We start from the raw sequence: 23,102 nt of genomic DNA on the forward strand, positions 1-23,102 counted from the left end.
TCTTTGAGCTACAGGAAAGCATAATAACAAACCAGCAAGCAATAGCCGTCATTTCACCGTCTAGGCTAACTATAGACCCGATAGTCCGGCCATGAGTAACCCACTTCTAGACAAAATAGTTTTTGCCAAAATAACTTGCGAGATGTATGATATTCCATCATATTAGTCAACAGAGATTACAAGGTTTCATTTCTTTGACATGTTCTATGCTATTTGTAGCCCACTTATATGGTTGATATCCCATCATGTTACCAATGTCAATAATATCTACTAGATATCCTTGTCATTTCATGACATGGTCAATTAATTTGTAGTCAAGATTTAGCTATTAAACGGCTATTAGACGTCTTTTATTGCTTGCTGGGAAATAAGAACGCTCTAGAAAACTCCTAACATCCTAGCAATGTGTTTAAAACACTCAGAACACCCTAGCAACCACATCACCATCCACAACAACCTATCAGTGACAGACATTTTCATACAAGAATGTGTACAAATCTAGCTCAATTTTTGCAACTGAATGCAATGCACGCCTCTGATTAAAATGTACAACACAATACATCTTTTCTTTGTGTTGTTTTCTGTGAGCTAGCCAATATATCTTCATCAAATCAATATCCTTCAGCAAAAAGAGAACAGCACAGTAGTGCTCAATTATGTTTTTGTTATGAGGAAGATTAATTACTGATGTTGGATGAACGCTACACGGAGACAGTGGCGATGACACACAGCTCACTATAAAATAGCTGAATCTGCAAAAACAAGCCTTCTGTTCAGAGCTGGAGAGAGTTAAATATGCTAATGTCTGCACTTTCTCGCCTTTTTTCTTCTTCTGTGTGCTGTCGTGAATATGGTCGATAAGGGTGTGTGCGTGTGCTTTACCTCATTCCTCGTCAATATGGCATTGTTAAAACAAAATGTTAGAACACTGGGTAGATGGCACTTTTTTTTTTACCTGGGATGCTTTATATATATATATATATATATATACACTCACCGGCCACTTTATTAGGTACACCTGTCCAACTGCTCGTTAACACTTAATTTCTAAGCAGCCAATCACATGGCGGCAACTCAGTGCATTTAGGCATGTAGACATGGTCAAGACAATCTCCTGCAGTTCAAACCGAGCATCAGTATGGGGAAGAAAGTTGATTTGAGTGACTTTGAACGTGGCATGATTGTTGAGGCCAGAAGGGCTGGTCTGAGTATTTCAGAAACTGCTAATCTACTGGGATTTTCACGCACAACCATCTCTAGGGTTTACAGAGAATGGTCCGAAAAAGAAAAAAACATCCAGTGAGCGGCAGTTCTGTGGGCGGAAATGCCTTGTTGATGCCAGAGGTCAGAGGAGAATGGCCAGACTGGTTCGAGCTGATAGAAGGGCAACAGTGACTGAAATAACCACTCGTTACAACCGAGGTATGCAGCAAAGCATTTGTGAAGCCACAACACGCACAACCTTGAGGCGGATGGGTTACAACAGCAGAAGACTCCACCGGGTACCACTCATCTCCACTACAAATAGGAAAAAGAGGCTACAATTTGCAAGAGCTCACCAAAATTGAACAGTTGAAGACTGGAAAAATGTTGCCTGGTCTGATGAGTCTCGATTTCTGTTGAGACATTCAGATGTTAGAGTCAGAATTTGGCGTAAACAGAATGAGAACATGGAACCATCATGCCTTGTTACCACTGTGCAGGCTGGTGGTGGTGGTGTAATGGTGTGGGGGATGTTTTCCTGGCACACTTTAGGCCCCTTAGTGCCAATTGGGCATCGTTTAAATGCCACGGCCTACCTGAGCATTGTTTCTGACCATGTCCATCCCTTTATGGCCACCATGTACCCATCCTCTGATGGCTACTTCCACCATGTCACAAAGCTCTAATCATTTCAAATTGGTTTCTTGAACATGACAATGAGTTCACTGTACTAAAATGGCCTCCACAGTCACCAGATCTCAACCCAATAGAGCATCTTTGGGATGTGGTGGAACGGGAGATTCGCATCATGGATGTGCAGCCGACAAATCTGCGGCAACTTTGTGATGCCATCATGTCAATATGGACCAAACTCCCTGAGGAATGCTTCCAGCACCTTGTTGAATCTATGCCACGAAGAATTGAGGCAGTTCTGAAGGCAAAAGGGGGTCCAACCCGTTACTAGCATGGGGTACCTAATAAAGTGGCCGGTGAGTGTATATCGGTCTGGCTGATTAATTGAGATATTTGATCATTTCAAGATTATCAGCATTAACCAAGAACTGTGCCAGATTGGCTGAATAACAGAAGTGATTAATGGATAGTGCACATTTTCTATTTTCACATATTTATGGTCAATTTTGAGTAAACGGTTATTTGTGTAAAATGTCAAATAATTTTGTTAAATGTGTATTCAATTCAATTCATTGAGTTAAATATGTATGCATGTATTCATTTCAGTGAGTTTATGTAATTTCTATCATATTTGCTATCATGCATTTTGTACAGTGGGGTCCAAAAGTCTGAAACCACTAATGTAAATGTTTATATTTTACATTTCTCCTCTTTTTTTTTTTGGATTACAAATTATATATTGTCATTAATATAATGATCCAAAGAGCATGCTTCAGTGCCATTTCCAGAAACGCCAATTGCAGAAAAGTTGGGACATTAATAAAATCAAGAATCTGTCATTTGTTAAGTCTCTCGGACCTTTATTTAACTGACACAAGTACAAAAAAAGATTTTCAATGTTTTCAATGTTTTCACTGACCAACTTAATTGTATTTTGTAAAAATAAACTAATTGTGATTTTGATGGCTGCAACACACTCCAAAAAAAAGTTGGGATAGAGGCAAAATAAAAGTGAAATTAAGTCCAAATCTATCTTTTTTTAAATAATAAAATTTACTGTTAATTAAGATTAAATTAGATTTTGAATCACAGATTAGTTTTCCAAACACTAAAATAAATGCATAATGTATGTATGCATGACAACGTTGAAACATCAAAGATGCTTTTTTTTCTAATGATTATGGAATCTGTTGTAAAGATGAAATGCTGATGCGAGTCTTCAGTTGTTGTTGTTGGTGATGATGATGATGATGATGATGCTGATACAGTGTTTGTTAAGCTTTCAGCCCCCCCCCCCCCCCCCCCCCCCCCCGAAGCATTCTGCTCACTGCAGCTCGGCTAGTCCTGAGGTGCTCGTTTTCAACCCTCCCTCCATTTTTTCTTCTTCTAACAGCTTGTACCGCCCGCTTGCATTTCATTTGTCTCCTGAGTTCCACACACACACACACACACACACACTCTCTCTCTCTCTCTCTCTCTCTCTCTCTCTCTCTCTCTCTCTCTCTCTCTCTCTCTCTCTCTCTCTCTCTCTCTCTCTCTCTCTCTCTCTCTCTCTCTGTCTTTCGCCTTCCTCCATCCCTGCTGTGAGGTTCTGAGGCCAGTCATGACTGCTCTGTTTTGGGCTCTGGATCTCGGTGGTGTTTTTGACTGGCGTTGAGCGTTATTGCTCTTCATAGTGGACCAGGAAGGGCCACCAACCACAAGACTTAGAGAGTCCTGGAGGCTCTCTTGAGCTCATAGAGAATGAGATAGCATTAAAAACACCTCAAACCATTGTCTTGAAGAAGGTAGGTGGAATTTACCTGATTAGGATTTTGCAATGAGATGATGACTTTGAATGTCAGAGAGAGGTGGTTTTTAAGATTTGTTAAGTTTTGTATATTATTGTTGGTCTGGATGCACAAGTTTTTGCACTGCCTTTCAGTTCATTATTGTCATGGTTATGGAAGATGTTGGTATCGCTTTGAAATGCGAATTCCACTGTTTTGGGCATATTTGGGTGATTTTTGTTTTATTATAGTCGAATCATTACATGACTGCCTCGTGTTCGCCGCTCTAGTGCTGTAGTAATCTGTCACCTTAGAGGATGAAATCTGAGAGGATCACTCTGCCACAGATCACAGTTGTATTTAATGTAATCAAATTGAATTTCCAACATTTGTAGTGTACAGGCTCCATTTTTACCCCTGTGGAATCTGTTAGACATGTGTTTCTTTGGACGGTTTAAAGCTGGATGTGTCCATTAGGACTGTACAGACCATTGGAGCAGCATTTGATGACTCACTGACCATAAGCATTTCAGCTCTGGTGTTGCTCCAGTGGTTCATTGTACACCGTAAAAGATCATTTTTGACAATTGTTAAATTACAGGTGAAGCTCGAAAAATTTGAATATCGTGCAAAAGTTTATTTATTTCAGTAATTCAACTTAAAAGGTGAAACTAATATATTAGTAGACTCATTACATGCAAAGTGAGATATTTCAAGCCTTTATTTGGTATAATTTTGATGATTGTGGCTTACAGCTTATGAAAACCCCATATTCAAAATTAGAATATTACATGAAATCAATAAAAAAAAGTATTTTAAATACAGAAATGTCGGCCCTCTGAAAAGTATTATCATTCATATGTACTCAGTACTTGGTTTTTGCATGAATTACTGTGGCATGTATGCTATCAGCAAAATATTCTAATTTTTCGAGTTTCACCTGTAACTTAATTAAAATGAGTTAAAGCAACAGAATTGCTGAACATTTTGCTTCTACTTAATTTAATTGTGTCCAATCTACTTAGATATTAAAAACTGAAGTTTACTCAGGGCTCGACAATAAGGACTGCATTGTGCTGCATCGTCTGCATCGTCATGAAAGTTTATCATTTGCATGTGTTTTTAAGCCTTGCCCATTTAAAAATCCATGCGCAAGAAGACGCTAGAAGTCAATTTGATACTTGCTGTTTAAGAAGTTGTGTGTGCGCAACATGCATCCATAGCGTGCGCCCAAAAAGCGTGGAAATAATGAATTGAGTTCTCTTTGAATGTGCTCTTGCGCTTGAACTGACAAATTCACTCAAAATTGTCAAAATGCCCATATTGGCGAGTATCCTCATAAACAGTCGAGAAATAAAAAACATGTGTAAGGGCTTTTTCACACAGAACGAGTTTTTGCTTTTAAAAGCACGTAATGCAGGTCAGTGGAACGAAAAAAAGATGCTGAGATGTTGGAAAAAGACATGAGACGGGAGCGCAATGGTTAAAGACGTCCGTCTAGCGCATGTTTACCTTGATAAACAATGGAAAAGTAGCGCAGTTGAGTGGAAAAACAGTATATTGGATCCGTGCAGGTCTTAAAGTGACAGCAGCCTAATGTCCCTGCTGCTGCCTGTTCTTTAATGTTAATCAGAAAACAAGACGAAGAAAAACATCGCTCACTGCTTTTGACTGAATAGCTTTTGTAACATTAATAAGGATTCATCTAAATTTAGTTTGTACAGTGAAGACTATGCAGTGTTATTTTACATTTGATTACTTTATTCAAATTCTGTAATTGAAAATTACTGTTAGACCAACCTGAAAAACTTGAAAAGCACTGTTTATTTCATTTGTGTGAAATTTGTAGCAGGGCAAATCAAAATTTGAACCACTGGCCGACTGGGCCATTAGAAAAAATCCTTAGCGTTGAGCTACTTATGATTTTTTTCTTTCTTTTTGTAGCATTAACTGATACTGGGCAGAAGATATTTAGATCCCAGCATGCTTTGCATAGGGCTGGATCAGGACAGTAAATGTTGAAATGAAGTGTTACTTTGTGTTTTGAGTAAATAGAAAGACCTGTTATGTATAGTTATGTATAACGTTTAAAAGAGTTTTTGTTATGTTATAGTTTTTTGTGTTTACCAGCTTGTGCTTGCGCTGTGGATGGCTGCATGAATTAAGTTAATTTGCTTCACATAATGAGCATTAGCTGTGCTAGTGCAGTGACAAGTAACTTCTTACTTGTTCATTGCAAACACCAACTATGCAAGCTACAGATTTAAAATGTACAGTAACAAATAAGTGTTCACATTACTCTTATAAGTAATTAGTTGTGTAATGCATTGACAATAGACTTTACCTTATTTTTTTTAGTGAGTCAAAGCTGTTAAAGTCGGCATGAAACAGAAGTTGCAATAGTCTTTTCTTCCCTACAGAGAGGTTCTTGAACAAGACAAAATGTAGGATGGGACTCTTTGTCCACAGGGAATTGATTGGATGTTTTCCCACATGCACACTAAAATTGTAACAATCTTACAATTTGGCTACAGAATATAATGTTGTAAATCACACACTCTACAATATAGTATAAATAGTTTATTTACAAAGGTTTATTTGAAAGGACTTTTGTTATTGTGCACATATCATGTGTTGTATTATGTGTTCTCTGAACTCTGTGGCTCTCATTCTTATACTTTTTGTTTTGAAGTACCACATAAATAAGAGCACTTTTGACAAATATATGCATCACACATATAAAGTAAAACACATACTCCACATTTAACTTTGCATGTCATATATACTACTGTTTAACTTTCAATATAAAGGCCTATTGTTAATTGTTTCATTATATTATAGACATTATTATATATCAAGACATTATATTATAAAGTCTATTTGCACATTTGATGTGTCACTTCTTCATCGTAAACCTCTGGCCTTTCATCTGCCTTTCTGTATAGCTGTATGTTTTGTGGTGATCAATGAGAGTGTTATGACTAGCTAGGCTATGTTTACACTACAGTTATGGGCTATTTATTGTACTTTTTCACCAAACAACATTCTTGGTTTCCCCTTATTCCCGGTCCTGCAGGGTTCAGCCGATTCGTACACGAGCAGACCTTCGGATTCCGACCTGTCAGCGGAGGAGGACCGCGAGGCGTATCGGCGTGAAGCCGAACGCCAGGCCCAGCTGCAGCTCGAGAGAGCCAAGGTTCTGGGCTTTTACTATTTCTTTGCACAATGGGTAGCGACAAAGTGTCCATCTGCATGTAGCTTGTGACATGAACGTGTTGGGACAGGGCATCATCCGTACAGATTGGTTCAAGTAACAACATTTTCTTAGCATTTAGATCAATATTGCACACTTTAAAAGGATCAATTCATTGTTTCTTGATATTCGCTTATGTTGAAGTTCTTATTGCTGCAGACAAATGTGTCTGCTGACCTTAAATAAAATGCAAACGTGTATGTAAAAGGGACCTTTTACTTTATCTTACAACATTTTGTCCCAAATTGTACTAAAAAATACAACCAATGGTTCACTTTCATGTAAAATTTCTATAAATTCATTCAAATGTTACACCGTTTTATTCAATTACTGTGTTTTTGAATGTACACTAATCACCTGCTAAGCATTATATAATGTAATGTTACTTACTATTTTAATTACTATGCATTAGTTATATTAGATAATTATTTATATATTTACTATGCAGTTATTGAGATAGTCTACCTTTTAATAGAGCAGCCACACACACACACACACACACACACACACACACACAGCTATGTGATTATTAACATTGCTTTCTCTGGCAGTCCAAACCTGTAGCGTTCGCAGTGAAGACGAATGTGAATTATTGCGGGGCTCTAGATGAGGACTGTCCTGTTCAGGGTGCTGCCATAAACTTTGAAGCCAAAGACTTTCTGCACATTAAAGAGGTGAGATGCACGTACAATACATGCAGACGAACGTGTGGAAAGTTCTGCAGGTCAGTCTATCAGGCTATTGGCTAACAATGCCCATAACACCATAATGGCTCCTCGTAATAGTGCTGAGTGTGTGTTTTCCTTGTGTTGCAGAAGTACAATAATGACTGGTGGATCGGAAGGCTGGTGAAAGAGGGGGCCGACATCAGCTTCATACCCAGCCCCCTCCGACTGGAGGCCATGAGACTCAAACAGGAGCAAAAACAACAGAGGTCTCTTTCTCTCTCTGCCAAGATTGTGTTCTATGTATATTTCAGACGTTGGAATACATTTAGATGCATAGAAATACAATGCATTTTATATGAAGGTAACACTTTACAATAAGGACCCATGAGTTTAAGGGATAGTTCACCCAAAATCATTTACTCGCCCTCAAGTTGTTCCAAACTTGTATGAGTTTCTTTGTTATGTTGAACACAAAATTCTATACATACTATGGAAGTCAATGTGGCCCCACAACTGTTTGGTTATCTGCTATACTGTTATAAATATCTGATTGATTTACATTATCATAATTTAATCCTACTTTATTTGGCATATACAAATCAGCATCTGCAGCAAATTGCAATTTTTTGCTTATTTTGGGCCTTTTTTCTTTAATCACTGTGTTTTCTTCTTCTTGAGAATGAGCTCCATATTCTCCTGTTAAATACTATATGAGGCATAAAAGACTGATATGTCAAATATAATACTCAACAAAAACGCTCCCTTACTGTATTGTTGTTGGAAATGCAAACTGAGATTAAAGACGCCAAAAGATGGCAAAAGTGACTATGACAATAATACTGAATTTAGTCTGAACCCTTATCCTCTCCTCCTGTACCTGTAACAAATCCTTCCCTCACAGGTCAGAATGACCCGAAGCCCTAAAATTACTTATAAAATTAGAAAAATGCTGCTTCTTTTTTTTTGTCCGGAAAGATTATTTCATTTCATTCTTATAATTCTTTTCTATTTTAATGCAATTTTTTGGGAGATATATATATTTTTTTTTATCAATCTCTAAATAACTAGATTTTATCAATAATTTTAATATTTATATTGAATTATATAACACATTCTTCACATTAAATTAAAGTAAATTCCAAGTTCAAGTGCGACAAATCTCCCAAGGTCTTGGACCACTCCAATGAACACTAATTTTTTTTAAATTAAAAGAAAATGAATGTCGGGTCAAAATGACCCGATGAGAGGAAGCAATGAAGCTGACAATTCTGGGAATGTCCAGATAGCTTACCAGCTCTGTGAAGCCATGTGGTATCATAGGCTGATGTTTTTGTTTGTTCTTTCTCCGCAGGAAAAGTGGTAACTCCTCCTCAAGCCTAGGCGACATGGTATCAGGAGGTTGGAGATCCACGCCGCCATCTGCAGGTGAGAGTGAGTATGACAGGGCCTGGGCGCCATGCCGCTTTGCAGGGGATGTGTGTGACTGGGAATGCCCCCCCAAATGAGCAAAATATCAGTAGGGCTGAAGATCAGTGAGTTTATTTACCTTTCCTTGCTTTTGTTCTTATTCTTTCTTAACGCATGACACATTTTGTCACAGGTTAAGCTTCTACTGTCAAATACAGTAGGATAACACCTGTAAAAGTTCAGAGGATGGTAAAAAAAAAGAAAAGTAATTCTTATTCTACAATCTTCTGAATGCTGATTCTGATGTGTTCTCTCATTTCCAAAAGCCAAACAGAAGCTAAAGCAGGTAGGTGTGTTGAAATGGCTATGTGTAAGATATCTTATGATAATCTCTCCTTGCGATTGGTCAGACAGGTTGTAACATAATTGAGCAAATGATTTAATGAGAGACTTATAGGAAGCCCTCTTTTGGTATCGCTACCCCAAAATTTTCATTAATACCCCAAAAAACTAAATAGAATTAGGTAACACTTTATTTTACAGTGTCCTTGTTACACATTACATGTAGTTATTGTAGTGATAACCCTAAACCAAACCCCAATCCTAACCCTATAGTAAGTACATGCATAATGCATAATTACATTGTAACACAGAATTATTTCTATGACAGTACTAGATATTGTAAACAGTAGGAAAAGTATCTTGACAACGTTTCATGAATCTCAGAAAATATTTATGCATGACAATTGCAGCACCAAGATTGTTACCAGTCTGTGCTGACACGTTATGGATACTGCTTTAAATCCAGTTTGTCCTGGTTGTACTCGATGCTGTGGTTCTGTGTGACGGTGCCGTTCTTGTTTTTCTCAATTAGACTGAACTCATTCCTCCGTATGATGTGGTGCCGTCCATGAGGCCTGTGGTTCTGGTTGGGCCTTCACTGAAGGGCTATGAGGTGAGCGCTAGACTTCATACAACCCTCTGAATTTGTTTTGAAAATGTGTTGTCTCATGTGTCGTGTCTGTCGACAGGTGACAGATATGATGCAGAAAGCTCTGTTTGACTTTCTCAAACATCGCTTTGATGGACGGTGAGCTCTAAAAGACATCTTGGCACATTTCTCGATTGTATATGTATTAGATATACACTACCGGTAAAAACTTTGGAGTAATTATGATTTTAAATGTTTTATGTTTCTTTTAAAGAAGACTCTTCTGCTCACCAAGGCTGCATTTATTTGATCAAAAATACAGTAAAAACAGTAACATAGTGAAATGCGATGACAAATTAAAATAATTTTATTTTTTATTTTAATATGTTTTAAAAATATAATTTATTCCTGTGATCAAAGCTGAATTTTCAGCATCATTACTCCAGTCTTCAGTGTCACATGATCCTTCAGAAATCATTCTAATATGATGATTAGACAAATTTTTATCAATTATTATTATTGGTACTCAATTATTGATAATGGTTCTTATTATTATCAATGTGGAAAACTGTTTTTGCTGCTTAATATTTTTGTGGAATCATTTTTTTCAGGATTCTTCAATGAATAGAAAGTTCAAAACAACAGCATTTATTTGAAATAGAAATGTTTTGTAACATAAATGTCTTTTGATCAGTCTATGCTAAATATTATTTTATAGACTTTTGAATGGTAGTGTATCACAGGTTTTACAAAAAAATATTAACTGTTTTCAATGTTGATAATAATAAGGAATATTTAACAATATTACTGTTTTTACTGATCAAATAAATGTAACTTTGATGAGCATAAGACACTTCTTTCATAAACATGAACAAAATCTTAATTCAGTGTATGTGTATGCATAATCGTCGTTTACTCACACTTATGTCCTTACAATGAAAATTAATGGTGACAGCGTCTGTCTAGCTCCAAAAAGGCCATAAAACATTCATAAAAGTAGTCCATACAACTCATGTGATTTATATTTCCTGTCTTCTAAAGCCATACGCTTTGTACGAGGAACAGACCCAAATTTAAGTAATATAAAATACAACTGGCACATCAGAATCAATTACTATGGTGGAAACATGATTTTCAGTGACCTGCAATCTTTCTTTCACATTATTAAGTCACTAATGGATTGTTATGCTGACAGGATTTCTATAACCCGGGTAACCGCTGACCTTTCTTTAGCCAAGAGATCGGTTCTCAACAAGAGACCTATCATGGAGAGGTCTAACACACGGACCAGTTTGGGTGAGAACATCAACTCACTAAAGACTTGCTATACTGTACAAGCATCAGAGCTCAACAATAAGATATCATCAGTTGCCTATTTTTTTACCGCAATTGCTTTTTTAGTTTACAGTATCTACCTGGTTAACAAAGTCTTGTCAAAATTGTGAGCATAGGTATTAAAAATGTTCAAAAATAAAAACCAGCAGACAAAATCTATATTGTTGAACTTTTTGGGCATTTTCTCGGGCTTCATGTTTTGTGGGTGCTGTTTGTCTGTTTGTGCACCCAGCGGAGGTACAGAGTGAGATCGAGAGAATATTTGAGTTGGCCAAAACCCTTCAACTGGTGATTCTGGATGCGGACACCATTAACCATCCAACACAGCTAGCTAAAACCTCGCTAGCTCCCATTATAGTCTATGTCAAGGTCACCTCTCCGAAGGTAAGTCTCATGATCACGGGTGCACTATTTCAAAGGATTGCTGAAAATATTCTCAAAAATAACTCCAGCTCTATTTACAGAAAAATGTATTATTTATTTTTCTTTGATTCTTCCTCTCTTTTGGCAGGTCCTACAGCGGTTGATAAAGTCGAGGGGTAAATCACAGAGCAAACACCTCAATGTTCAGATGATGGCAGCAGATAAACTGGTTCAGTGCCCGCCTGTAAGTTCTTGAAGTTTAAACACACACACACACACACATGTAGCCATAAACGTTCACAGAGCTGTTCAGAATACTGCAGATTCAACATTAGTGTTGGCAAGATCCACTTCACAAATATAATTGGATAGTTTTGTCTTTTTACAATATTTCCTTGAAAAGGTCTTAAAGAGCTAGACTGCCATATTACATGGGATGTGCCCTGGTACTTGATGTAAACTCATGTAATGCATGTACAGCAGGGGTGTCCAATCCTGTGCTCCTTGAGGACCACTATCCGCTCTAGTCCTAATTAAACACAGCTGAACCAGCTTATCAAGGTCTACAAGATCACTTGAAACTCCCTGGCAGGTTTGATGGAGGTAAACTCTGCAGGAGCAGGATTGGACACCCCTGATGGACAGCAATGGACTGCACAGAACATTTTTTGGGAAATGATTGTTATTTACTCTCCCTCATTTTGTTCCTAATACATATGACTTTCTTTCTTGTGTGGATCATGGGAATATATTTTGAGAAACTGTACTGGTTGCTCCTTTCCGTGCAATTGCAATGAATAGGGACTGGAGCTTTAAGGAAGACACTAAAACCCCATTAAAGTATTATTCACAAATCTTTTTACAATGATCTTGGTCATGGATTGGTTGATGTGGTTCACAAAACACAATTTTCAGTGGATAACAACATTTTCTGTATGTTTCTCACCCAAAGCTATCGTTTGGTTTCAGAAAACTCGAAGTATAGCATATGCAGGACTTGTATGGTGCTTTTGCTTTTTGAAAGCTTGGAAGTACCCATTTATTGCAGTTGCATTGAAAAGAGAAACTAGTATAGTATTTTTGGAAATACACAAGGGTGGGTAAATAATGACCGAATTATTTTTGGACTAACTATTCAAAATCTCTACCATCATTTAGCTGTTTTCCCTCTGTGTAAATAGACCTGATTACCAGTCAAACTCTGACAGCCCTAAACAAAGTGAAGTTAGATTTGTTTTCCCTAAAACTGTCAATGGCTGACAGTTAGGATTGCAAGGATGAGAAGTGCAGGTTTTGAGAGCATTTCATTTAGGGCACATCTGTCTGACTACACATTGTGTTAATTGGAAATGAAGGTAATTTTGTGTCTCAAATTGTTAGTGAACTGGTGTAATTTTAAATGTTTGTTCTTCATTCCCACTTGATTGACTGCTCTTATTTAGACTGGCCTTGCTACAGTTCTAGTGATGCAAACGCTTGCTTTTCCAAACCACATTCTGACAAAAGTCATGTTGCATGTTGTTCCATAGAGCCATTATCCTACCTGTCGCTCAACGTCATCTCCCATCACCTGTCCACCATCATAAGATATTTTATATAATATCTTCTAATTTCATCCCCCGCATGTCATCTTCTCCTCCACCCTGTCTCCCCATCAGGAGATGTTTGATGTCATTTTGGACGAGAACCAGTTGGAGGACGCCTGTGAGCACCTCGCTGAATATCTGGAGGTTTACTGGCGTGCCACTCATCTGCCAGGCACCGCCCCTCTTAACCCCCTATTGGAGCAAAACCTGATGACCCCACCCTCGGCAATCTCCAGTCTTCAGGTGAGGTGTCTTTGTGTGGATAGGCCGAAAGATTTAAAGAGTTTTATATAGGAGAAATATATGTTAGTTCGCAAGTGCCTTTGGCTCTCAAGATAATCAAAGCAGCTTTACAAGGAGGCATTGTGGGAACTAGTGCAATGACATATCTAAGGAAACTTAAATCCCAGACAGCAACATTGTGTCGGCCCAGATCTGGAACGTGTGCATTCCAATCGATCCAGTCGATCTGGGCCAACCCTTTGTTGCTGTCTGGGATGGCACATTAAATTGTGACATTCACAATATGAGCAAAGTCATCGTCATAAATATTCAATATATCCTTCTATATTTAAAAAAGCAGATGACTACATTCTTGAAAAGTTTTGTGTTTTGCAGTCACATATGCATTGGCCTATTTAGACTAGAGGCCACCAGACTTAGAACAGTATGTCTCCTCATCGATCAGCCTGGAAAGTAGTCCAGAGACTGTGCTCTGGACTACATAATCATTGAGAATATAAATGCCAATATAAATATCAGCTTCCAGAAATATATCTTAAATTTGTGATGTGTGGATTCAGGTCTGCATCCACCTTATTCAATATCCTAAGAAGTTAATTCAATTAAAATTATACAGCTGACCTCAAAAGTCAGGATGTTGCAGTTACACAGAAAATGGTTTTAGGTCACAGCTGATTTTCACTGGTGCATGGGACACAGTTTTAAAGGTAAAATGCTAAATAAAGGTTGGCACTAGAGTTTTGACTTTTCACTAGAGCCCCTGTATATTCAAATTAGTGACAGCTATTTTCTGCTTTAATCATTTCATGCAAGCAATAATTGGTCAGTCCTACTTTGCATTTGACAAAACAGATCTGTAATTAAAAAGAATGATTATAATAGCCCTTTTTGATAACATAAGGTGGTCATAAAGTAAACGTTTGTCTGGTCTGTCTTTTCCAACACTCCATATTTTCACTCTCTGTCCTTTAGTTGTCTTGGGTCCACAAATACTTGTAATACTGACATGTTGTAAGTCTCAATCTGTCTGTTTTGTGTCTCATTCATGCCTGACATCTTTGCAGTTCTCTGAAACACAGGAATTAATTGAATGAGCGCTTACAAACCTGCGGTGAGTAGGTGAGACAGTCAATCTGCCTTCCCCACTCTGACTGTAAATCAAACCCCACCCTGATACTCTTTACATCCTCCAATTCCTTTAAACCCTCCAAATGGAAATGGCCATCTGGTATCCCCATTGGAAAAACACTTAATTTGAAAAAAGAAAATCATATATGCAAATATATGATTGTGTTATGCTGTTGTTGGTAAGACATGAAGCCCATTTATAGTTTTTATGTTTCAGTTGGGTAAAAGGTAGTAATACAAAAGCTTTATGGCCTTTAAATGCCTTTAATGTTCAAGAAAACTCCAAAAGCACATTCAAATGTCCATTAAATCCACATTTAAATGTTCTTCTTCATATTTAATCAGTTCATCTTATGGTGTAAGCGACATTTCTAAAGGTGTAGGCAGGTTTTCTAAAGGTGTGTGCAGCATTTAAAGCACATCTATCCCTTATTTTTAATGTAAGAGCAGGCACGCCCATTTGTATATTGAATGTGTCTGGATTCTGCTTTCAGTTATTTTTAGCTGTACAAAACAGCTTGTTATGTTGCTTGATATTGCAAAGTGGTATTTCTTACAATATAATTTTACTTACTGTTGTAATTATAAACACACTGTTTTTAACACAAATAGTTTTACCGTATACTGCTCTTTGTTATTCTTCTAGTTATTTACCTATAGCGACTAATGAATCAGAAGTCTTGCACATTCTTAGAAAATAGCTTACTTCTGCGTTGCACAATAAGATGGATAATTAAAGAAGGCATTTTTAAAGCTATAAGCAGCTTTTCTGAAGATGGAGGCTCTGGGTCTTAAGGTGTAGGAAGCATTTGTAAAGCTGTAGGCAGTGTATTCTAATGTTAGCAGCTAAAGGTGCAAAGGTAGTAGGTAGTATTTCTAAAGGTGTAGATAGTGCTTGTAAAGGTATAGACAACATTTGTAAAATGTGTAGACAGCATTTGTAAAGGTGTGGGATGGGTAGCATTTGTGGCAAAATTCCTTATAGTCACTAGAATGTGTAAAGTAGACTATCGAAATAAAGTGAAACCACATTTGTAAAGCTACAGAGAATGTTTGTAAAAGTGTAAGCAGGATTTCTGAAGGTGTAGGCAGGGTTTCTGAAGTTGTAGGCAGGGTTTCTTGAAGGTGTAGGCAGGGTTTCTGAAGGTGTAGGCAGGGTTTCTGAAGGTGTAGGTAGGTTTTCTGAAGGTGTAGGCAGGGTTTTTGAAGGTGTAGGCAGGGTTTCTGAAGGTGTAGGCAGAGTTTCTGAAGGTGTAGTCAGGGTTTCTGAAGGTGTAGGCAGGGTTTCTGAAGGTCTCGGCAGGGTTTCTAAAGGCAGGGTTTCTGAAGGTGTAGGCAGGGTTTTTGAAGGTGTAGGCAGGATTTGTGAAGGTGTAGGCAGGTTTTGTGAAGGTGTAGGCAGAGTTTGTGAAGGTGTATGCAGTGTTTGTGAAGATGTAGGTAACATTTGTAAAGGTGTAGGCTGCTTTTCTGAAGATGTAGACTGTTGGTCCTAAGGTCTAGACATTTGTAAAGCTGTAGGTAGTGTATCCTAAGGTGAAGGCAACTTTTTTAAAGCTGTAGGCAGTGTTTGTAAAGATATAGACAGCGTTTGTAAAGGTCTAGGCGGCATTTGTAAGGGTGTAGGCGGTGTTTCTCAAGGTGTGGGCAACGTTTCTAAAGGTTTAGACCGCTTTTTCTAAAACTGCAGTGCAGACAGCATTTGTAAAGTTGAAGGCAATGTTTCTAAAAGTGTAGACGGTGTTATAAAGGTGTAGACGGCATTTGTAAGGGTGAAGGTGGCTCGCTTCAAGGTGTTGGTCACGTTTCTAAAGGTGTAGGGAGCTTTTCTAAAGGTGTAAGCAGTCTTTTTAAGTTGTAGACAGCATTGGGAAGGGTGTAGACAGCATTACTCAAGGTGTAGTCAACGTTTCGAGAGGTGTAGGCAGCATTTGTAAGGGTGTAGACAGCATGTCTCAAGGTGTAGTCGACGTTTCTAAAGGTGTAGACAGCATTTGTAAGGGTGTAAGCAGCATGTCTCAAGGTGTAGTCAATGTTTCTAGAGGTGTAGACAGCATGTCTCAAGGTGTAGTCAACATTTCTAAAGGTGTAGACAGCATTTGTAAGGGTGTAAGCAGCATGTCTGTGTGGGCAACGTTTCTAAAGCTGTAGTGAACATTTGTAAAAGTGTAGGCTGCATTTATGAAGGTGTAGGCAGTGTTTTTAAGTTGAAGACAGCATTTGTAAGAGGTGGGTGGTGCATTTCAATATGTAGTCAACGCTTCTTAAGGTGAAGGCAGCATTTGTAAAGGTGTAGGCATCATTTGTATAGGGTGTAGGCATCATTTGTAAAGGTGTAGGCAGCTTTTCTAAAGGTGTAGGCAGCGTTTGTAAAGGTGTAGGCAGCTTTAAAGGTGTAGGCAGCTGTAAAGTTGTAGGCAGCGTTTGTAAAGGTGTAGGCATCATTTCTAAAGGTGTAGGCATCATTTGTAATGGTGTAGGCAGCGTTTGTAAAGGTGTAGGCAGCTTTAAAGATGTAGGCAGTTTTTCTAAAGGTGTAGGCAGCGTTTGTAAAGGTGTAGGCAGCATTTGTAAAGGTGTAGGCAGCGTTTGTAAAGGTGTAGGCAGCGTTTGTAAAGGTGTAGGCATCATTTGTAAAGGTGTAGGCAGCGTTTGTAAAGGTGTAGGCAGCTTTAAAGGTGTAGGCAGCTGTAAAAGGTGTAGGCATAATTTGTAAAGGTATAGGCATCATTTCTAAAGGTGTAGGCATCATTTGTAAAGGTGTAGGCAGCGTTTGTAAAGGTGTAGGCAGCGTTTGTAAAGCTGTAGGCAGCGTTTGTAAAGCTGTAAGCAGCATTTGTAAAGGTGTAGGCATCATTTCTAAAGGTGTAGGCATCATTTGTAAAGGTGTAGGCAGCGTTTGTAAAGCTGTAGGCAGCGTTTGTAAAGGTGTAGGCAGCGTTTGTAAAGGTGTAGGCAGCGTTTGTAAAGGTGTAGGCAGCGTTTGTAAAGCTGTAGGCAGCGTTTGTAAAGCTGTAGGCAGCGTTTGTAAAGGTGTAGGCAGCGTTTGTAAAGCTGTAGGCAGCGTTTGTAAAGGTGTAGGCAGCGTTTGTAAAGCTGTAGGCAGCGTTTGTAAAGCTGTAGGCAGCGTTTGTAAAGGTGTAGGCAGCATTTGTAAAGGTGTAGGCAGCGTTTGTAAAGCTGTAGGCAGCGTTTGTAAAGCTGTAGGCAGCGTTTGTAAAGGTGTAGGCAGCGTTTGTAAAGGTGTAGGCAGCTGTAAAAGGTGTAGGCATCATTTGTAAAGGTGTAGTCAGCGTTTGTAAAGGTGTAGGCAGCGTTCCTACGAGTTGGAGGTTAGAACTGAACTGGATTAATTACAGGGAAGTAGCCACATGCTTTCTGGGACTTTCTAGAGGTCCATTTTTTTCCTTTAACTTTTTCTGTCAAATGATGTAAACTCCCATATGGCAGTGCAAACTTTCCATTTGACAAGGCCTACTTTTTCTATGATTTCTATTGTGTTATGCACCTACCCCTCTACACTTTTGGCTTAATTTGCTTTTATCGGAGTGAGCTGCACACACAGTCATCTCAGACTGTTCTGTTTTTGCACCTTGCTGATTGATATTAACACCGTAGGCCCTCCATAAGATGAGTTCACAAAGCAGATACAGCTGCCTGTTTTCCTGCGTTATAAAAAAACACACTGATTTTATGACTTTGTAAAACAGGCTGTATCTGAGCACACAGACTGATGCTTTGTGAATGTGACAACCCTTCTAACTTCCCTTTGAATGCAACCTCCTTGTTTCTAAAACTAACCTGAGTCTTTTTTGCTCCAGAGGAAAATGCGTAGCAATCTATTATGCACAGCAGTTTGATCTCAGATCTCAGCAACCAAAGAGGCTTTGTTCAGACTCAAAACAATTCAGCCTGAAGAGCAAAAACACATCTGACAATCCCGATCCAAACTACATTCACAGATGATGACAGTTTGGACAGTTAGTCCTAATGTCTGGATTAAAAAAGCAAGTCCAATTTGTGTGCAGTGTGAACAAAGCCATAGTAACCAGTCACTTTATGTCACCTCACTGCACATTACATGTTTTAATATTTGTTTTTTTTTATGTGTATACCAATCTCCTAAACGAGTCATTTTTCTTTGGAGTGAAACAGAAAGAGGAAACGTGACCTCAGTATGGTTTAGAGTGGTCATATCTCTCTTTCTGTCCCAGAACCAGCAGTTGTCGCCCGCCGGGGGTGGAGGGGGAGTGGAGGAGGAGGAGCAGGGGGAGCAGGACAGCCTCATGCCCTCCGACGAGGCCAGTGACTCTCGCTCCCTCCGCCGAGGCGGCTCTAGCTCCCTGCACCCCCCGGAGGACGAGGAAGAAAACGAGGAGGAGGAGGAAGAAGAGGAAGATGATTACGAACCCCAACGCCACTCTAACCCGTACCGGGACGTGTACCCGCCCAACCGTAACCAACCCGGTGGCATCAACAGCACTAACGGACACGAGTCACGGGACCGACTCCTGCAGCAGCGAGACTCGCAGGACGGACACAACCAACGAAACAACCGTCAGCGCGTGAGAGCCTGGCCGAGGGACAACTACTGACCGCCCACCTGCAGGAGTCCGGAAGAGAGGGTTGGGTCGTGAATCGGGGTGATGGGGATTGGTGAGCAATTGGAAACGCACAATGTGTGTTGGTGGATGAAGCTGCCCATGATTGGCGAAAATATCCTGTTTTCTAAGCTTATGTGGTGGTTATTTTTTTAAAGCATTGCACTACATTTGCTTTTTAAAGACAGGGCAGCTTTTCTCCTTTAAGATCAAATGCATGTTCTTATCAAAACAATATTTGAGCTTCCTCTGGAAACCCTTACCCCACCCGAGTCCTATATTACTTTATTATTTTGCGTACTATACACTCTCCCTTAACCCAATGAGCACAGAAAGCATTATGGGAAAAGGAAAAGCACTTTTATAGCATGGGATGTGAGTCACAATGAAAGATGTTGTAGCATTTAGTTGCATCTTACTTTAATGGCTTCTTTTTTTTGTTTGTTTTTTGCTAGCGCTCTTGTAAATGTGAAAATTACTCACTATTTTTTGGTTCATTCCCTCTATCATGGAGCCTGTATGCACTCGTCTTATCAATATCAGTTGTTTATTGGTACATTTTTCAGGCAACTGACATTTCATGGTCACGTTCATAGATGTAGCACACATTGGCGCTTGCACAAGCACCATGCAAATGTGGTATATGTAGGAAAGGGATTCAGGGTTACGCTCTGCTGTCGTAGAGTAAAAAATATTATTGGGACTATAGTCTGGGTTTGCACATGAGGTGAAATTTAACTCCAGAATGAAGAGAAGCAGTCGATCTTCCTGCATTTCCGTACTGCCGCATAAAGAAAGAACCTAATTAGGTCAGTGTCATCGGTTTCTTTTTCTGGGAAATGGGAAGGACTGAAAAACTGGATTTATTTTATCACCCAACAGTGCCCATACTCTGGCTTTTTTTTATAGAAGTACCATAGATGAAGCTCACCAGTTTTGGGATAGTCATGTTGTTCCTCTGCGACTTGACAGTTGAAAAGTTCAGGTCTAGATTCATACATTTTACCTTTTGACACATTTGCAAGTCATCAATTGGTTGACCTTATCAGAGACAGTATAAGTAAAAGAACAAATGATTGATGAGAAATCATAAAACTCAAAATGGCGTCTCTCATTTAAAAGGGACAATCAAATGCATCCTGATCTGTTTTGTTTTGATATGCATGCACATTAGCTAGACTAACATGATTTCTAAAGCTAAAGGAGCTAAATTTGAATTTTTGTATCAGTGTTTTTAAGTGATTTTAACAATTGTTGAAAGGCTGGCAAAACGATATCCTCATTTAAGTAGGTAGGAGTTGTACTAGCATTACCAAAATGGCTGCCGAGTGAACTGCCTCAGAAGGACTTTGTCTTTTCCAAGAAGAACGCGATCTTCCTCTGTCCTCTGTTTCTCGCCACTCTTTCCTCCTCGAGGCTCTGGGCATCTAAAAGTGCGGTTACCGTGGCCAGCTTTAAAAACATAGTGTCACATCTTGCTTTGACGAAACATTGACTGCTTGCTAGTTTAATGACCTGATTGGTGATTACATTAGCATATCAACCAGGTTGTGTTACGACCAAATCCAAGAAAGTTTCTCCCTTTTCTCATTATCATGACTCTAGACTCGGATGTTACCTGTAGCAGCTTAGGCTAAGGTTTATCCAGTGTAGGACAATTCAAACTGGCCTTAATACTTACCTGTATATCTATACCACTGCATGTCTCAAATACAACTATTTAGGACTATTTGCACATTAGGGTTGAAACAGGACTTTTAGAAAACTTTAAGTATATAAGAGTAGAAAAATCTACTCCGTCTTTTTGTTTAATTGAAAATCTGCAACAGAATATTAGTAACGCATCTAAGAATAGCTAGCGTGTATATATCGAATGAAATTTCACCAGATCCTGAGTATAATTCTTTAGAACGTTACTTCACTTTGTTTTTATGGATCTGTATTGTTTTTAACAAATGTTGCAATGTTTACAAAGTCAGGATTGCTCTCACTCAGAGATTGTTGACGTGAGGCGCATTGAAATATATGTAACGTCAGTTGTTGTACGGTTGTGTAAAGTCACATAAAGTTGCAGTACACTCGCATGTAGCGCTGTAGATTCGTTTTGGGTCTTTTGCGAGAAAACGTACAATTAAAACATCTAAATTAATGTATTATTCATTTAAAAATAAGGAAATCCTTATTTTTCTTTAGAACTAACCTTTCTGATCTAATGCATTGTTTATACGTATAGGATGCGTATTAAAGTAGGATTTCACGTAGACTACACAGTTATTTCCAAACATGCACAGAGACTTGAGTGAATGTATAGTTGCATGCCTTAACACCTCTTGTCCTCAGCACTAATGCATTGTCCTCGAGAGGGACGGTGCTAAATTGACTGTCCCTCAATCGATTGTGTTGCGTTGATTGTACTGGATCCGTACTCTCCCACAATGCACTTTTAGAAACATCCTCCCTCATGTAAGATTGTAAAGACTTGTCTTATCGACCAAAATTGATGCCTAATCTGAAGATTGAGTGCATCACAACAACCATAGTGTGTAGACCTGAAATACACTGAAATCCATACAGGCGAAACAACGATTACTGGTGGCTACGACAATACACTGACACGGTGAATGCTAAGGCCTGAAACATACTCTACGCAAGTGCGTGAAAGCAAGTGTGTCAAGCTAAATTCCCTTCAAACTGTTAATGACGTGAAAGAGAAGACATTTTATGCTAATGCACGCTACAGTGCCCCTTGTGGCAATACTAAGAATGTAATGCAAATTAAGTAGCTATAAGCGTTTGCGTTCACGTACTACGAGTATGTTTAAGGACAAAAAGAGTCTTTCCATGTCAGATTACCTGTTAACAACCCACGTCACACGTTGATCTCAGGTCATTAGAAGTCACTGTATCTCTTGCCTTTCTAACATAAGATCAAACTGACGTAGATTGTATGTCAAAGTCCTGGACATTGTGTTTACAGCACCAATCTCGAAGCAAGGCCTTGCATAGGCTGTTTAGAGGGTCATGGGGAATGTACATGTTCTGGGGTGTGGAAGTCAGGGTAAAGTTCCACTTTAACAAATGCCTTGACCAATCCTCTCTTTTAGTGTACTGCATCTTTATTTGCTATCGACATGTCTCACTTTAATCTATTGTTCTATATTTAAAAAACAAAGAAAATCAGAGCATGACTGAAACAAAATTCTATGCAAGTGTTGCATGAGATCTGATCGTTTCTTTCTGATATACTTTAGTATTGCATTGGTTCTTGTAAGTATTATTCTATTTAGTAAGACAATTCACCCTCTTTTATACTGACCACAGACAAGGGGCTTCTGCCGCAAAGTTCATTTTCTTTGAAAAGCTTCTTTTCAATCTCATGGGCTTCAATACCTCCACTGTTATTTTTGTATGTTAACGCTTAACCATAACACATATTTGGATTGATGTAATAAAGGAAAGTTCAAGTTAAGCTGTACTGACAGAATCTGTGACATGTTGGTTATACCCTCAAGTTTGTAAAAATGAGAAAAAAGTACATGTGCATACAGTAATAGACTCACAATGGACGTCTAAGAGGTGAGGCATTACACCCGAATGAAGGATTAACAGTTTCAAAAGTAAAGCCACAAGACTTAAACATTACACATAAACTTTATACATAGACATTGCTTACTAACCTTGTCTATGTAAAGTTATGTCTAATCTTTCAACTGTCATGATCATGTACAATTTTTGCACTCCACTCCAGTAATAATTTTGGTAAAACATAATCATCAAGTTCATGAGGTTCAAAAAGTTGTTGTAAGAACTTATATAAGCACTTAAACTAAAATACAAGCCGCACATTTCTGCTTTTAAACCCCCCAGAATGCCATATAGACTTATATTGTAAGTCTGTTACTGTACGTGAGATTCAATTTGAGAGACGAGTCCAACTTGTTTTCTGTGCAGTGTCAAAGCATTTGTCAGGACCTGTAGGATC

At 38.7% G+C, this 23,102-nt stretch overlaps 1 protein-coding gene across 3 annotated transcripts in view; it reads left to right on the plus strand.

Annotated features, from left to right (window-relative positions):
* The window catches only part of cacnb3a (calcium channel, voltage-dependent, beta 3a), a 36,350-nt gene extending 17,141 nt beyond the window's left edge, over nucleotides 1–19,209 (plus strand). Inside the window, exons 3-15 of one of the 3 annotated variants that reach the window (XM_056235311.1) lie at nucleotides 6,682–6,801; nucleotides 7,410–7,532; nucleotides 7,674–7,792; nucleotides 8,878–8,957; nucleotides 9,260–9,279; nucleotides 9,808–9,888; nucleotides 9,965–10,023; nucleotides 11,060–11,160; nucleotides 11,432–11,583; nucleotides 11,711–11,806; nucleotides 13,221–13,391; nucleotides 14,456–14,502; nucleotides 18,734–18,822. In XM_056235311.1, coding sequence (XP_056091286.1) covers nucleotides 6,682–6,801; nucleotides 7,410–7,532; nucleotides 7,674–7,792; nucleotides 8,878–8,957; nucleotides 9,260–9,279; nucleotides 9,808–9,888; nucleotides 9,965–10,023; nucleotides 11,060–11,160; nucleotides 11,432–11,583; nucleotides 11,711–11,806; nucleotides 13,221–13,391; nucleotides 14,456–14,485 — 1,152 coding nt within the window. In that variant the 3' untranslated portion in view covers nucleotides 14,486–14,502; nucleotides 18,734–18,822. Of the gene's footprint in view, nucleotides 1–6,681; nucleotides 6,802–7,409; nucleotides 7,533–7,673; nucleotides 7,793–8,877; nucleotides 8,958–9,259; nucleotides 9,280–9,807; nucleotides 9,889–9,964; nucleotides 10,024–11,059; nucleotides 11,161–11,431; nucleotides 11,584–11,710; nucleotides 11,807–13,220; nucleotides 13,392–14,455; nucleotides 14,511–18,733 lie in introns of all 3 variants that reach the window. The other 2 variants (XM_056235312.1, XM_056235310.1) reach the window with 2 other exon arrangements.
* The last annotated feature ends 3,893 nt before the right edge of the window (nucleotides 19,210–23,102 follow it).

Source organism: Rhinichthys klamathensis, unplaced genomic scaffold, assembly GCF_029890125.1.
Source record: "Rhinichthys klamathensis goyatoka isolate OS25496 unplaced genomic scaffold, OSU_Roscu_1.1 h1tg000419l_1, whole genome shotgun sequence".
Lineage (NCBI taxonomy): Eukaryota > Metazoa > Chordata > Actinopteri > Cypriniformes > Leuciscidae > Rhinichthys > Rhinichthys klamathensis.